A 13217-nucleotide genomic window follows, 5' to 3' on the forward strand; every position below is an offset into this window, starting at 1 on the left:
CACGATATCTGGTTTGATGTGTCCCCTTGGCCCCTTGCACGTGATACCACAGGGATTCCCATGTTTATTCTCAGGTCTAACACTCTCTCATCTACTTAATCTTGACTCCCAGCCCCTGTTTTGTCAATGGACTTTGCATAACACTTGACCAATCATGCAGCTTTACCGTGCTTTCCTCGCTTAAACGAACCTCCTCGCCTGTCCGCATGACCATCTCCTCCTCGTACGCCTGTATAGCCGCGGCACGTTCCTCAATGGTGAAATCACCACTGTTCCAGAATGACTCAATTGCCTTACATGCGGTGTAAGCGTCCTTCATAGCATGGTTGAGCCCCTGGCCACGCTGGAAAGTCATCGGATGAGCAGCATCACCTGCTAGAGTTACCCGGCCCTGACGATTATCCCACCGATGCTCCAACAGACTCGGGTCCCAGTTTCGAAGCTTTGAATACCAGACCTCGTGATCGGGGGGGCATCCACTCAAAGACACTGCGCCAGGGGTCGACAAACCGACGGGCCAACTCCTTCTGGTGTGCAACATGTTCTCGCATAGTTCGCTTATTGACATGGTCGCGTGGTTCTGGGAAGGAGATGTAGTGGGCGAAAGTCCAGTTCTCCGGGTGATCGATATCGTCCCCGTCATGGAGGCTTAACCAAGCACAATAACCCTCGGGATGAAGACCCACTTGGTACAACGGATGGTGGGGTTGAGTACGTAAGAATATGGCATGCTCTCGCGTATGCTGGGTGTAACAGATGGTCGAGGCGAAATCAGTCGGCGTGACTTTGGCAGCTTGCTCTCCAACTAGCAGTGTACGGGTAGTCGAATGCGGACCATCGGTGGCAATTAGAAGACTACCAGTGACTTCTGTGCCGTCTGTGAACTTCGCAGTGACGTGTTTGCCGGCATCAGAGTAAATAATATCACAGAGGGACTTCCCCCAATGCACGTCGAGGCCTTGGAGCAACAGTGCCCGGAATTTGTCTCGGCGCAGGCGGTACACTTTGGACGACTGGAGCTCAGCGATCAGAGCTCCATTCTCACCATTAATCATGGGGAGTGGACCATTTTCTGCATTAGAGATGTGCGGGTCAACCTGTGCCTGCTCGAGTCCAGCCAAAATGTCCGCGGGTACGAGGTATTGCAACGGCTCATAGCCCCAGTGCAGTGCTATACTCCAGCTTCGTTTGCGATTCGGTTCTTCTTCTTTTTCAAAAATTACAAAAGGGATTCCGGCCTAAAGCATAGTAGTCTTGTTAGAGAGGCAGATTTGACATAATTGTAGTCATCAAACCTTTTTCAATCCATGGGCCAGCGCGAGACCTGCCGAGCCTAAGGAGATACCAATTATTAGTTCCGAATTCAAAATGCAGATCAGGAAAAGGAAGAAGGCTTACCAGCGCCGATGATGATGACCTTTCTATGGCCGCTGATGGCAGATTGAGATGTGTTCAGAGGGACATGGGTCGCGCTGCTCTCTGCTCCCTCGTGTTTGGTTCGCTCCTCAGTTCCGTTCATGATGGTGATTTTTGTACTGATACCAAGGGAGGTAAAATTGCTAAGATTGCCAAAATCGAACTGCAGCTGCAGTAATGCATCAATTCCTCATGAGACCCAAAAGTCTTGGAATTCAATATGCGGTACTTTCTACATTCGGTCAAAGCGGGGTTAGAGCTATACCGAGAACTACATCCTAGTCTGCGAGCCTTTCGATATCATGAACAAACGCTTTCTATAGATTTATCCCCCTCATTTCCCATCATGACAACTAAACGCTAAATTCAACATGATTAAAGATGAAAATCAAAGAGAAAACAAAAGAACAGGTCTATCTATAATCTATCTATAAGAGAAAATCTCAAACCAAGTCGTAAAACGGATTTAGATAGCAACTGGGCCAGCACCCAATCTATCTTTTGGTCCAATACCTTTGTGTCGAACCGCAAACAAACCAATTACCAGCCCCAGCCCAGCTAGACCGACAGAGCACCAGAGACCGGTCGCGTATTGCTCCGCGAGACTGTGTCCTTGCTGGATGTCGACAGCATCGGTAACAGCCGCCGAGATAGCCAATGCAACACCAGAGCCAATTTGGAATGCAGTGTTGAGCTAGTTTAGGATGTTAGCATGTAAAAGCTAGATTACAGGAAAGGAAAGGAAAGACTTACCATTCCGCCAGCAAGACTCTTGACTTCGACTGGTACACTGGTAAGTACCACAGTACTTGTTGTGACGAAGATGAAAGACACGGATGAGATACTGATAAGGGATGTGGGGAGAACATTGAGCCAGCTGTGAGAGTTAGTATAGTTTATGCAAAAGGAAATGGTGATACATACAAGCCTGCTTCAGGATTGGAAGTCAAAGCACTTGAGATAGGGGCGACCACAGCCAGAACCAGTCCTATAATGAGGAGGTGCTTTCCATTCATGAATTCCAGAAGTTTTCCTGTTCCAAGAGAAACAATGAAGCCAATTGCTCCCATGGGCAAGAAGCGAAGTGCAGTATCACCAGCAGAAAGCTTGTCCACTTCCTGTGCCATAAGGACGATATAGTAAATCACGTTTTGGTAGGTACCATAGCCAGCTACTTATGATTAGCATTGCCCGAGGCATAAATTTGGGAAATAGGCAACTTACTGAAACCAATAACCCACAGACCAGCAAAATTGCGAATCTTCCACAAAGAAAGCGGCATGATAGGGTTGCTGACGTATTTTTCAAAGATTGTGAATCCAACAAGAAGACCAACGGCCAAGATAAGCAGCACAATAATGAACGGCTGGTCCCAACCATAGGTTCCACCACTGGAAAGCACGAATTGGAGAAGGATCAGCCCAGCTGTCGACATCACTGCGCCAATATAATCCATTCTTTCATGCTTCTTCTCGGAAGGAACATCGCTTGGAAGGACGATAAAGCCCAAAATTCCCAAGGACCCAGTGATTATGACGATCAGATAGAAGATGTACCTCCAACCCAACGATGAGGTCAAGAAACCGCCAAAGATGAGGCCGGTGCAGAACCCTAGGGTCCCCGAGGCTCCATAGATAGACAGTGCACGGGTGCGATCAACACCACTGAAGTAGGAGCTGATGATTCCAATAGCCGATGGCACAGTCATCGCAGCTCCAATTCCTTGGATGCCACGGAATACCGTGAGTTGAATAAAGGACTGCCCGAATCCAATGGCCAGGGTCCACACAGAAAGCCAGGCAAGGCCCAAACAAAGGATCTTCTTTCGTCCATAGCTAAGTAGGTTAGCATCGTGTCAAGTTTAGAGACAGTGGAAGGAAATATCATACCGATCGGATAAAGCACCGGCTAACAAAAGGAAGCCACCAAATGATAAAGTGTATGCAGAAATCATCCATTGCAAATCGGTACTAGACACATCAAAGTCTTGTTGAATTGACGACAAGGCAATGTTGGCGCTTGTCATGAAGACATTGTCTAGAAATTGAGAACCGGAGGTGACAAGCAAAATCAAAGACCCTTTCCAAGAACCGAGGCGGCCAAACTGATGAGGGATCTTCTCAAAAATAAGAGCATCTTCGCTGCCGGCTGGGGAAGGAAGCATGTGTGCAGGTGTAACAGCGCCCGAGAAGTCCGGACTAGAGATTACATTAGGCTCGATTACTTTTGGGGCTTCCATGGTAGGCGTTTCAGCACCACCATGTGCCTGAAGGCCACGCGGTCGACTGAAATAGTCAACAATGCCCATTCTGATTGTAAAAAATAGAATGAAGATGAAAACGGATGGCCAGGGTAGCACTGGCACCTACTTTCATACTAATATAGGATTTACTATCATACTAAAAATCAAAATCTTCAATTGATCCAGTTTAAAAAGTGGAGTGAGGCTTCTCGGATTACCCTTTCGAGTCAGATCTTAAAATGGAGCATGTTCTCTCGGGTTGCCTATTTGAGATAGAAGACCCACGATGAACCCACGAGGAGTGGAGAGGAGAAATCACTGGCCTTATCATTCGCACATGCGAGATAGTATAGGATTATTATGATCAAAATGTGGCTCTGATAACGCAATGCATATGCTTCGTGGCCCTGTTGCTCATATTTCAGAAAGCCAACGCATCAGCTGGCGTTCTAGAGATGGCTATCAGTTGATATGTTCAAATCTTCAATCTCCGTAAGAAAACTTAGCGCCAAACGTTATCGGGCCGAGCGCTAAGACCCACGGGATCCCGATAGGGCTTGTTGGCGAATTTGATGTTTTTAGGGCTACTTGATATTTTCCAAAGCTATATGGCCTCGGATATAACAGCTATGTAAAATTTCGCTATAATTTAGTCTTCACTTTATAGAAAATATACTCTATCTCTACTAATTTTGGTACCTGGTCGAAATTTGAGATTCGCCACGCCGAATCTGATTTTTACTCTCCCGCCCCGACAGCTCGTCCCACATACATCACCCACAGGGCGTCTTCTAGGCCTCTAGTTTTCCCCGAGTGGGGGAACCGGTCTTCTCCGCTGGTGAAAATTTCAAAATCTCCCCGATTTTCCTTTTGGTAGGTTGCGTACTCCGTATAGAGTACGGCTCTCTAGCTAAGGAGGAATTGCGGTTCCCACCCATTCTATAACGTGGCTACTGATAACATATTTCTCCATATTTACCGAACTTCCAAGGTTCCAACCTTGTCAAATCGATCAACTATGGATAAACTATGGTATCTACGTGACTACCCCTCCAACCCTCGGATTACCTTTGCCAAGCAAAACGTAAGCAAGAGGAACATTCTCTCCTGCATTGCCAAGCGGATCGCCAGTCAAGCAAAAGCTCTGACCACTTGGGCAGCCATTGATGATTTATAATAATCAACTGTTAGTCAACTGTTAGATTTACGAAGTAAAATTGGCGAGTCTTCATGTCATAAGAATACCATATCATAAAATTTGCGGTGCTGGCACTTGGCATGTAACTCTTACTGCGGGTGCTTCAGCACAGTTCAGCTTTTCTTGTGCGGTTTATCACTATGTTGTAGTATTATACTACATGCTTCTGCATAATCTCAAGGACCTAGCTTCGCACCAACCCCTCAATCTACTCTCTTGTTCGTTGAACTTATGAAATGCCTGACAGTCAAACTACCAGTAAATAGAGATTATGGATACAACAAAACCCCGAGTCTCATGACATGAATGAAGCAGAAAAAGCAATTACTGCTACACAACAACCTCAAACCAAAGAGAAAGCCCCCCAAAAATGCCAAATAGTGCCCGCGAAAACGTGCAGAGATCCGAGATTCGTCTAATTCGGCTATTGAAGTTTAAACGAATGACGTCAGTATGCAGGGCATGTGCCAAGCATCCAGGGTCACTGCCTAGTGGACACCAGGGGACATCACTCTGGTCTCTTTTACCAATCACAACAACCTCTGGGGGAATACTTCCTCCACATTGGAAGTATATCGAAGGGGCACCCCACAATGACGTACAGTATTATATATCGTCATATCTTTTCTTTTGACAGTTGCGAAATCTCATATAAACTAGCACATATTTAATGGCTTACATATTGGCTGATAGTCACAAAACATCCTTGAAATTTGCAGACTCGGGGAGCATCGACGATCGCGGTTCAGCCTCATCTGCCATGCGCGCCACCCGAACCTTTTGCGGGTAACACATACTCGAGCGGTCATCAAACATTTTCTATCAGCGTCCGACGCCTCTTCTGTTGATATTGGAAGAAGCCCGCCTCGGCGCAAAGAAATAGATGACGTTCACTTTCAATCAAAATGTCTCGGCACAGCAGCTGGCCGACCTCCTACCGAACGGCGTCGCCATCCTCACCCACCGATATGAACTAGTCTCCGTGAATCGCCGGTTCCGAGAACTCATACCATGCCCAAGCGTCAACTTCTCCGAGTGTTGGTTACACTCGGTCCATCCGGACGACTACGAGCGTGTGTCCAATGGATATCGCGAGGTCGAAACCTCCAAACAGCCGCTACGTCTCGAATACCACACCCGTGACCCGGACTCGATTTGGTGTGTCATGACTTTGGATCGATTGGATGATAAGGATGTACAATGCTTTGGGCTAGGCGACGGTGGGGTATTCATCTGTACAATCGCAGATATTACCCCGGAGAAAAAGGCGGAGCTCCTACAGAGGCAGGCGGCGGAAGAGGCACAGGAGCGCAAGAAGCAACAAGAGCGATTCATCGATATGATTAGCCACGAAATTCGTAATCCTCTATCTGCGATAGTTCATTGCACGGAGGATATTCAAGAGGCAATCTATAACAAAAAACCAGAAGAAATCTCAGTCATGAACATCAGCGAGGCAGCCGAGACAATTAGTCTCTGTATCAGGCATCAAAAGAAAATCGTGAACGACGTTCTCACCTTTTCGAAACTTGACGCGTCGATGCTGCCACTGTCGCCACGAAAAGTCCAACCACAGCGACATCTGACCATTCCAATGGCGATCTTCCGACCCGAGCTCCGAAAGCACAGAATACATTTCGAATACAAGGCCGATGTTTCCTATGCTGAATGTGGCATTGATTGGGTCATGGCAGATCTGGATCGAATGGGACAGGTTCTCGTCAACATACTCTCGAACGCTATCAAATTCACCGCCCAATCAGAGAGTGAGCGATCGATCCGAGTCTCCGTGGGTGCTTCGGTCGAGCGTCCAACTTCATACCCGCCAAATATTGTCTTCTTCGATTCCAGCGAATCGGCTCTCCGCAGCGACGCGACCAGCAATTCCGAATGGGGAAGTGGGGAAGTGGCGTATATCATGGTCTCCGTCAAGGACTCCGGTATTGGAGTCACCGAGGAAGCACAGAAAAGGCTTTTCCAACGTTTCAACCAAGCAACCCCCAGAACCGAGAGCATCTACGGTGGCTCTGGCCTTGGCCTCAACGTGTGTAGGAAGCTCTGCCACCTCCATGGCGGTGAGATTGGCGTGAGTTCCAAGAAATCTCACGGAAGCACCTTCGGGTTCTTTTTCAAAGTACGCAGAACAACCAACGATGGTGTCAAGGGAGATGAGAGCTTCGGTGTTTCTGCGATCGATAAACTTTGCGTTGATATCCAGACACTGGGAAATAGAATGAGCGGTGTCAATCAAACGACGGAAGATCCCCAGATGTCGGAAAACCCCCTGAAGATATCGTGTTTGAGGCGCAGCCAGGTGGCCCGAAGGACAAAGATACACTTCGTACCCACGAAATAGCACGCCAGGTCGAGAACGATCAGATCCAAGAAGCGAACCAGAAACTAACCGGTGATGGTCAGCATATTCTGTTGGTCGAGGATAATGTTATCAACAGGCGACTCATCTCGCGCAGGTTGAGCACACTGGGCTTTGACGTATCGGAAGCTAGCAACGGGAAAGAGGCCGTGGATGCGAATCAAAATACGCCATTCGATTGCATTCTCATGGATCAGCAGATGCCTGTGATGGATGGCAACTGTGCCACGAGAGCAATTCGTGATACTGAAAAGGAAAGTGGAGGACATGTACCTATTCTGGGAGTCACGGCGAATGCCAGAGACGAACAACAACAGGAAATGATCGATGCTGGGATGGATGATATCATCTATAAGCCTTATGCGACTCATGAGCTTGTTGAAAAGATCAATCGCATGGTTTCAAAGGAAGGCAACCCATGACGACCTAAGCCGAGGACTGTGAGGACTTTTGCACATTTTGAAAGCACACCAGATATATATTTGTACAGTAGGCAGAGAGAAAAATATACCAACATGATAAACACGATCGTCCATGCCAGAAGTCCTACAGCCGCCATCACAAAGGGCATCATTATACTGTGAAGGCCTACAAGATGCGGAAACTCAACTCTATCCCAAGAAATGCAACCAACGCATCTATGAACGTTCCGTAAACACCAACGGGCAACCATCCTATGTCAGTGGTTAGCACAAGGTACGAGGGAAATAATGCTAGAAGTGGGTTAATAGGGGTACTAACCATGGGAAATAGGGTAGCAAAAACTCGAATCTCCTCTGATTTGTCCGTGGCATGATGCTTCCAGTCAAGTTCCAGCGCGGCTTTCCCTATCATGCCAGCCATAGACAGCGGCACGTATTTCTTTGCGAGGCAATCGTGTGGTCCCGCGCCAAATACTAACCAATTCTTAGTCTTGGACCCGGCATCCCCGGAGATCCAACGCTCGGGATCGAAGTGATCAGGATTAGGGTAAACATTCGGGTCATGTAAAGCCGGATAACATGACGGGACGATCATGGAGCCCTTAGGGACGGTATAGTTAGGCGTGACAGGAAAATCCTTCGTTGCCAGATATGGGACCATAATAACGGGTGGACGGTGGCGGAGAAGCTCCTTGATAACTGCATTGGTGTAGGTGAGTGACTCGAGCATGGGAAGATCAAAAGACTTGTTTTTATCTCCACCGCGAGCGTCCAGATTTTCTTGGCGCAATTTATCGAGCACGTCGGGCCGCTGGGCGAGGATTTGGAATAGCCAGGTCGTGGCACTACTCGACGCATCCTGAGAAGCAAAGAGGAAAGTAAACAGCGTCTCTCCGATTTCCTCATTCGTGAACTCGCGGATTATGTTCGTTGGCTTCTTGGCGTCTGTCTCCCCTGCGGCGATTCTTTCGTGATATCGCTTGGATTCCATCATGTGGAGCACCCAATGGTCTACGATGCACGTTGGTGTCGCACCAGTCGCCATGTTTGCTTTGCATGCAGCTGCGCATTTTGCAAACTCGGCGTGGACGGCGTCGGCTGTGCGCTTTCCGAGCCAGGGCTTGGTAAACGGAATGTATAGCGACAAAGGCACATTGACTAGCTCAAGGGCAGCCGTAGCAAGGTAGAAGTCATCTGCAATCTTCTTGACCGCAGCCTGGGAGATATAATCGCCGAAAAATGTGCGGCATGAAAGTGCGCAGTTGATCTCGCGGAACATAGTCATGAATTCCTGAGGCTGTCCCCGATTCGCCTTGCTGGTGGCGACAAACTTGCCGAAGTAATCAGCTAACACCTTCTCTTGCACCGGCAGGTAAGTAGCCATGGCCTTGTTGGTGAATAGGGGGCCAGCCCCCTGCGGTACTCGACGTGATCTTTACCCTGAAGGAAGACCCATGCTTTGTGACCTAGGATATCCTTTGCGACCGGCACTATACATGGCTCGGCGTATGCGGGCGACTTGAACACTTTGTGGGCTATGTCTCTGTCGGAGGCTAGAACAACAAATCTATAATAAATTGTGTTAGTTTGGACGGTGTTACGGGTTTCATGGAGCCCGATCAAATGGTAATAGATGTGGGCGCTTACTTGTGGAAGACAGACACACAGCTGAGTGGTCCACTTGCCCACTGTGCAAGATACCCCTCAAACTTCGGGTGCAGGGCTTGTATAAATGGGCCCATGAGCGGAATCTTGAGTGGAGGTCCAGCTATAGAGCCTTTTCGTTTGATATACATCACTAGAGGGGATCAGCAAGATTCTTATCGGATCGAAAGCTTTCCTTACCCTGATCATAAACTAGTATGGCAATTGTAATAGTCACTGCATACTGCCATAATGAAAACCTCATCAAGGACGCCAGCAAGTAGCTTTGAGACTGGGCATGGTTGGCAGGCCATACCTGGGGCAGCGCATTCTGAGCGGTGGAGATGTTGGCCATCTCAAACGCCATGTTGGAGCCCATGATGGTAGATGGCAGGGGCAAGTTCCCAAACTGTTCCTTTTTTTTCAAATGGGCAGAGAATACCTACATAAGTAGGACATGTTCTCTTAGGAATGGCATGATATGGATGGATACTGCCGAGATATCCACAGCTTATTCATATTACCCGATTAGGACTAGACTCCGATGCCAAGCAGGGGTAAGGCGGGGTCTAGTCCTCTTTTGATTTGGGCTCGGGACATTAACCTGAGGTCCCCATATAACGAAATAATCGCCTGGGAAGTTCAACATTGAACCGACCTTCTGTCACTTACGTTTGCGACGTTCCAACTCTTTGTACCGTGTCGTAACCTCAACAGCGGTGTGGGGTTCTTGTTTGAGCTATTCCTAAAGCTAACACGTTCCCCCTTTGGGCGCCCACCAATATTCTTCCAAAATGCGTCAATCTCTCCGCCGGTCCTGTGCTGCATGTGCCAGGTCAAAGTCCAGCTGCGATCTCCGTACTCCGCGCTGTTCGCGCTGTGTCAAGCGGCAAGTCGAGTGCGCCTACGCGAATGAACCCTCGGCCGGTCCGGCAACTTCCGGATGGCAGAATAGGGCATCAACAAGCCCGCTAGATAGGTCCGGCGCTTTAACTAACTACACATTCGGGTCTCTTGATCCTTTTGAATCGTATCCACAGACTAGACTCCCCCGGGAACACGTTCAACGTCTGATTTACACCTGTGTGTAGGCCTCCAATGAAGCATTGTCGGTGAAAGCCTAGCTTACCTATTTAGTCCTCCACAAGATCGCCTTCCAATACTACCCTCTTGACCTTAATGCGACTTCAAATCCATTTCTGATCTCTTGGTGGCCACTTGCCCTGGGGGATCCTGCACTATTCCACGTCTCTCTACAGACGGCATGTCTCGACGAAGAGTTGTTGGCCCAGAAAGGCTTTCAGACCTCCGAACTTCTCATGGCAGACTCGGTGGCCTTGTTACGACGCAAGGTTGAATATATGTCATTAGCTGTTCAAGACGGGACTATGAACTCAGTCATAACCTTGGCAACCATTGAGGTGAGATACTACCATAAGCACTCTCTCCTCCTACTGTTTTTCTAAGAACCAATCCCTGATTATATGTAACTCTTAGTTCGGGAAAGGAAATATAAAAGTCGGCGAAATGCATGTCAATGGATTGAAAAAACTGGTCGATATGAGAGGTGGCATCAACGCAGTAAGGCAGACAAGCCCGCTTACCGCGAGAATGATCAGCTGGTAAGCCAACCCCGTTGTCACTCAGACGATGTATATTCACATGTTTCACAGGGTATCGATGCTCATTATGGGTCATCCTCAATTCGAGACCCAAGATGACTTCGGCATTGGAGATGGCATCCCTCCAATCCCAGAATGGCAATTTGACTCGACCGCGCTTGACGATCCGCTATTTGACCTCAGCACCATGGAAGTGGACTATGCCGTTAAAAATGTCTTCAATCGTCTGCGCAGCATCTTTCAGCGAGTGCGCAATATACCTTTCCCAGCTACACAACTTCACGACCTTACTTGTTTTGTTATCCACCGACTCCTCCTCTCCGCTCCAGCTACGACAATACCTCTGCCATCACCGATGACGGAATCCATTCGCTATGGAATTATACTTTACATGTTCATCGCTCAGGGGCCAACATATTACTCGCATGCAGTCATACTAAATACAATTCTCACTCGATTCATGGAGAACCTCGAGCATCTTGAGTCAATTCCTCATGTATATGATTCACTTGATGTGTGGTTTGCTGCGGTCGGGATGGTGGCTTCAGCTGGGACAGCTCATCACCAACAATTCATGAAGAGAGCACGAGATGTAGCTACCGCACTACAAGTGGGAAATTTTGGTGACACGCTCATTCACATTAAAACTGTCTTGTGGTTGGAGAGACCGCAGTGTGAGGATCTCTTTCGATCACATTGGGGCACTATCTTTAATCCCACGGATCAATCGGGAGTATCAGACCTTTCAGTGTCAGTTTCGCCATACAGTAGTAGCGTGGAATATATATGAAATACAGTTTCATTCAACGGTTTTTATGGACAGAGCACAACTTGTGTAGAAAATCCTTGATCACCGAAACAATCTTTCATACGCGATACCATCTATGGTAATGAGCACCACGACCCAAAAGACGATGGCTACGTCTGAAACGCAATCTCTACTAAATGGGTGTTCACTTAGCCCTTGGCTGGTCAGCCCTTTTCGAGGAATATATTTTGTTCCATCATGGAGGAAGTGCTACACTCTCTCAGTATGGTTCAATGCCACGAGTGTGGGGTGTAATGAATCATTCTGGCATCAATCTAACGACATGCCACAACTGCACTACCGTGTGAGACCCGGCCCCGACCAGCTCTATCGCGCCATTTCGGGCGAGCCCATCGCCGTAATATAGCGGATTTTATTTGAGACCGCTCATTATACAGTCACTTTGGTAGTTTAGATGGGAAGACACGACGTGTTTTCTATTTCTTTTCCATTAAGCTTCCAAGTGTCCATACCTCAAATACGATCAAACCGTGACCAAGATATATCTATGCGGCCATGTCCCAAAGCCAATCCCTTACCTACAAATATGTGTACATCGTACGCACATATGTAGTAGAGGCAAGGCGTCGATAACACAAACTGAAACCAAAAGTGCGTGTACAAAACAGCCAACTGTGCGTGTGCAACAAATCCAGCCCCCCAAATTATGCCCGTTCAGCGCGGGCCTTGAGATCCCTGTGGAAAATATCGAAATGGGCACGCATTTTCTTCCCAAGTAGAGAAGGACTCATAATGAACGCAAGGAGACCCTTGAGATCCTCACTCTGCGTGAAAACAGTCGAGGCACCCTCATTGGCTGGTTCGATATGGAATTTATGCAAACCAGCAATGGTAAACACGGGCGGGCCTTGCCAAGAAAACAAGCTCTCGGTATTCTCCTTTAGTGTTGAGAGTCTTCAGCTTACTTTTCTTTCTTTGTGTTTGGGGAAGTGTTATTCTCACCTTGACTTCAGCGACGAACTTGAAGTTCTCAATGTTGACTTCGATTTTGTCTCCCGAGGAAAGCTCTTGCGGGGTCTTGGTGGTGTCCTTGAGCTCGATCCCCTTGAGCCATTCCGTGTGCCATTCCGGGTATGCTGAGAAGTTGAGCAGCTAGGGGCGCGATAACTGGTTAGCTTGTTTCGCCAAGAATCCGGGTCCTAGGGCTGGTACATACAATTTCACGCACTTTGGCAGGCGGCGCGGCTATTTCGATTTTGCTTGTGATCATTTTGGCGGTGGTGTGGTTAGGGAGGTTGGAGGCGCGAGAAAGAGGGGATACAAATAAATAGTGTCAATATGAGAAAGAGTGCGTGGATGTAGGATAGTGCATATCCTTACTGCATCCATCGTGTGTCCCCACTCGACCTGCAGATAACCTCAACCCTTCTGTGTTTCTCATTCGTTTGATATCTTTTTCTCCAGTTAAATATGGATGCAACGAAGGCTAGATCAGGCTACATCCAAAAAAAAAAATATGAATGTTGAAAG

The 13217-nt window shown here is 47.9% G+C and overlaps 6 protein-coding genes across 6 annotated transcripts; 2 read left to right on the forward strand and 4 right to left on the reverse strand.

Moving 5' to 3' along the window:
• Window positions 1–91: 91 nt before the first annotated feature.
• On the reverse strand, window positions 92–1519 carry N7487_011462 (FAD-dependent oxidoreductase; the record flags this gene model as incomplete). Its single annotated transcript, XM_056879192.1, has 4 exons — window positions 92–391; window positions 453–1238; window positions 1296–1333; window positions 1399–1519. The coding sequence occupies 4 exons, from the start codon at window positions 1517–1519 to the stop codon at window positions 92–94; spliced, it is 1245 nt and encodes a 414-aa protein (XP_056724511.1).
• Window positions 1520–1882: 363 nt separating this feature from the next.
• N7487_011463 (MFS transporter) lies at window positions 1883–3724 on the reverse strand (the record flags this gene model as incomplete). Its single annotated transcript, XM_056879193.1, has 5 exons — window positions 1883–2110; window positions 2170–2260; window positions 2341–2587; window positions 2641–3251; window positions 3306–3724. 5 exons carry the CDS (start codon window positions 3722–3724, stop codon window positions 1883–1885), a joined length of 1596 nt encoding a protein of 531 aa, XP_056724512.1.
• A 2015-nt stretch (window positions 3725–5739) lies between these two features.
• Window positions 5740–7652, forward strand: N7487_011464 (PAS domain-containing hybrid sensor histidine kinase/response regulator; the record flags this gene model as incomplete). Its single annotated transcript, XM_056879194.1, has 2 exons — window positions 5740–7170; window positions 7221–7652. 2 exons carry the CDS (start codon window positions 5740–5742, stop codon window positions 7650–7652), a joined length of 1863 nt encoding a protein of 620 aa, XP_056724513.1.
• Window positions 7653–7868: 216 nt separating this feature from the next.
• N7487_011465 (uncharacterized protein) lies at window positions 7869–9675 on the reverse strand (the record flags this gene model as incomplete). Its single annotated transcript, XM_056879195.1, has 5 exons — window positions 7869–7904; window positions 7972–9011; window positions 9092–9219; window positions 9300–9450; window positions 9498–9675. 5 exons carry the CDS (start codon window positions 9673–9675, stop codon window positions 7869–7871), a joined length of 1533 nt encoding a protein of 510 aa, XP_056724514.1.
• Window positions 9676–10090: 415 nt separating this feature from the next.
• On the forward strand, window positions 10091–11708 carry N7487_011466 (Zn(II)2Cys6 transcription factor; the record flags this gene model as incomplete). The annotated part of the gene is made up of 4 exons (XM_056879196.1): window positions 10091–10379; window positions 10434–10717; window positions 10794–10918; window positions 10970–11708. The coding sequence occupies 4 exons, from the start codon at window positions 10091–10093 to the stop codon at window positions 11706–11708; spliced, it is 1437 nt and encodes a 478-aa protein (XP_056724515.1).
• A 683-nt stretch (window positions 11709–12391) lies between these two features.
• N7487_011467 (SRPBCC domain-containing protein) lies at window positions 12392–12957 on the reverse strand (the record flags this gene model as incomplete). Its single annotated transcript, XM_056879197.1, has 3 exons — window positions 12392–12625; window positions 12690–12839; window positions 12904–12957. 3 exons carry the CDS (start codon window positions 12955–12957, stop codon window positions 12392–12394), a joined length of 438 nt encoding a protein of 145 aa, XP_056724516.1.
• Window positions 12958–13217: the final 260 nt, after the last annotated feature.

Source organism: Penicillium crustosum (genome assembly GCF_028827405.1).
Source record: "Penicillium crustosum strain IBT 35664 chromosome Unknown utg000005l_segment0_segment0, whole genome shotgun sequence".
NCBI classification, from domain to species: Eukaryota; Fungi; Ascomycota; class Eurotiomycetes; order Eurotiales; family Aspergillaceae; genus Penicillium; species Penicillium crustosum.